General features: G+C 31.7%; 1 protein-coding gene across 1 annotated transcript in view; it reads left to right on the forward strand.

Annotated features, from left to right (window-relative positions):
* The window catches only part of USO1 (USO1 vesicle transport factor), a 169,962-nt gene that overhangs the window by 28,304 nt on the left and 140,038 nt on the right, over window positions 1–1,620 (forward strand). The window contains 1 exon segment of the mRNA XM_006898476.1: window positions 313–372. Coding sequence (XP_006898538.1) covers window positions 313–372 — 60 coding nt within the window.

Genomic DNA, 1,620 nt, shown 5'->3' on the forward strand with positions numbered 1-1,620 from the left:
TTGAAGGAATTTGTTCTTGAAAACAATGTATTCAAATTTTGTAAATAAACTAGTAGAAATTTTTTTTAAAAAAATTATTTAATTCAATTTTATTATTTTTTGTGTGTGTACTGTCAAATCAGATCTGACCGGTACAGGAGGAGATTGCCCCTCCTTCTCCAGCAGAGCATCTGGTGGATTCAAACCATGTACCTTTGGGATTGCAATGCAGCTTCTTGCCACTAGCCTACTAGAGCTCCCTTTAATTTCAATTCTAATCATCATTATCCATAATATCTTTAAAATCTATACATCAGTGACTATAAAAGTTAGCATTTACTGACTATATATAATTACATAAACAGTACAAGTATACCAGAAGTTTTTGATTTTGTTAAGAAAATAAGTTGTTTGAAGTGGAAACAAATGGTAATAATACAACTAGAGGTAACACTGTTGATGTTGATATTTCCATCTGTTCTTTGTAGATGTATCTGTATGCACTCATAAAAATATCTGGGTTGTCTTTAATTTTACTAGTTTTTACATAAAATTTATAGTTTTTAATTTTTTGGATATTTTTCTATATAGACACACATGGAAATATATTTCTTCACACTTACATTTTTTTTATTCTATCTATGTGAAAACCTTTTTATTAATTTTTTTTGGGGTGATATTTACAAGTACTGCTTTTCTATTCAAAGTCCCGTATACATTTTGTTTAATAATACTAATTACAGTTGACTAACATAATTCATTATAATTCATAGTCAACTTCTTATTGTATTCTTTCCTTTTCCCTCATTTATCTGTTAATTAATTTTCACTCTCCTCTCTTTCACTTCCCATCCTTGGTAACCATTTTATATTGGTTTGTGTTTTTTTTTCTTCTTAATATTGTATCTTGTATTTTTAAAGCATCTTATCATTAAGACTTATTTGAAAATATAATTTTCTTTGCTGATTTATATATATAGATTTACAGTAATTCAACTTTTTTTGCTTGATATATAGATTGCTTCTAATTTTTTATAATTACAGAAAAATGAGAAGCAAACTAAATTGTTTCTAACACATAAAAGAACCTTTATGTGGTCTTTGCAGTTTGCATGCTATAGTGAACATCTTAGGCTAAGTTTTTAGTAATGGAATTAATGTTTTCTATGTTGTTAAAGGTACATAGGGTTTTCAGAGGCCTGCTATTTCAGAAGTCGATGGCCAATCCTTCTTCCTAGTCTGTCTTATTCTGAATGTTCAGATTTAGAGGAGTATCTGACAGACAAGCAATTTATAGAGCAGTGAAAGATAAATCCCTCATTGTGGAGTTAACCATTAGTTACAGTGTTGTCCCTGACCTTGGCCCAGTTTGACCCACTTATTTCCTAGCTCCACCCTCCATCAGGATACTTCTTCACTTCTGAAGAATACCATCAGCATTTATCTTCCATTGCCCAACCCTTGATCTGATAGGTTGTATCTGAAGCTTTCTTGGCTTCTGTGAACAGAACAAAGCAGGGAAACACTGCATGGTTCAAAATTGGGAAAGGTGTATGCCAGGGATGTGTCCTATCTCCATACCTTTTCAACCTGTATGCAGAGCAGATTATCTGAGAGGCTGGGCTCTATGAGGAGAAGTGT

This window comes from Elephantulus edwardii, unplaced genomic scaffold (assembly GCF_000299155.1).
Source record: "Elephantulus edwardii isolate Elephantulus edwardi_28Jun2011 unplaced genomic scaffold, EleEdw1.0 scaffold00230, whole genome shotgun sequence".
Lineage (NCBI taxonomy): Eukaryota > Metazoa > Chordata > Mammalia > Macroscelidea > Macroscelididae > Elephantulus > Elephantulus edwardii.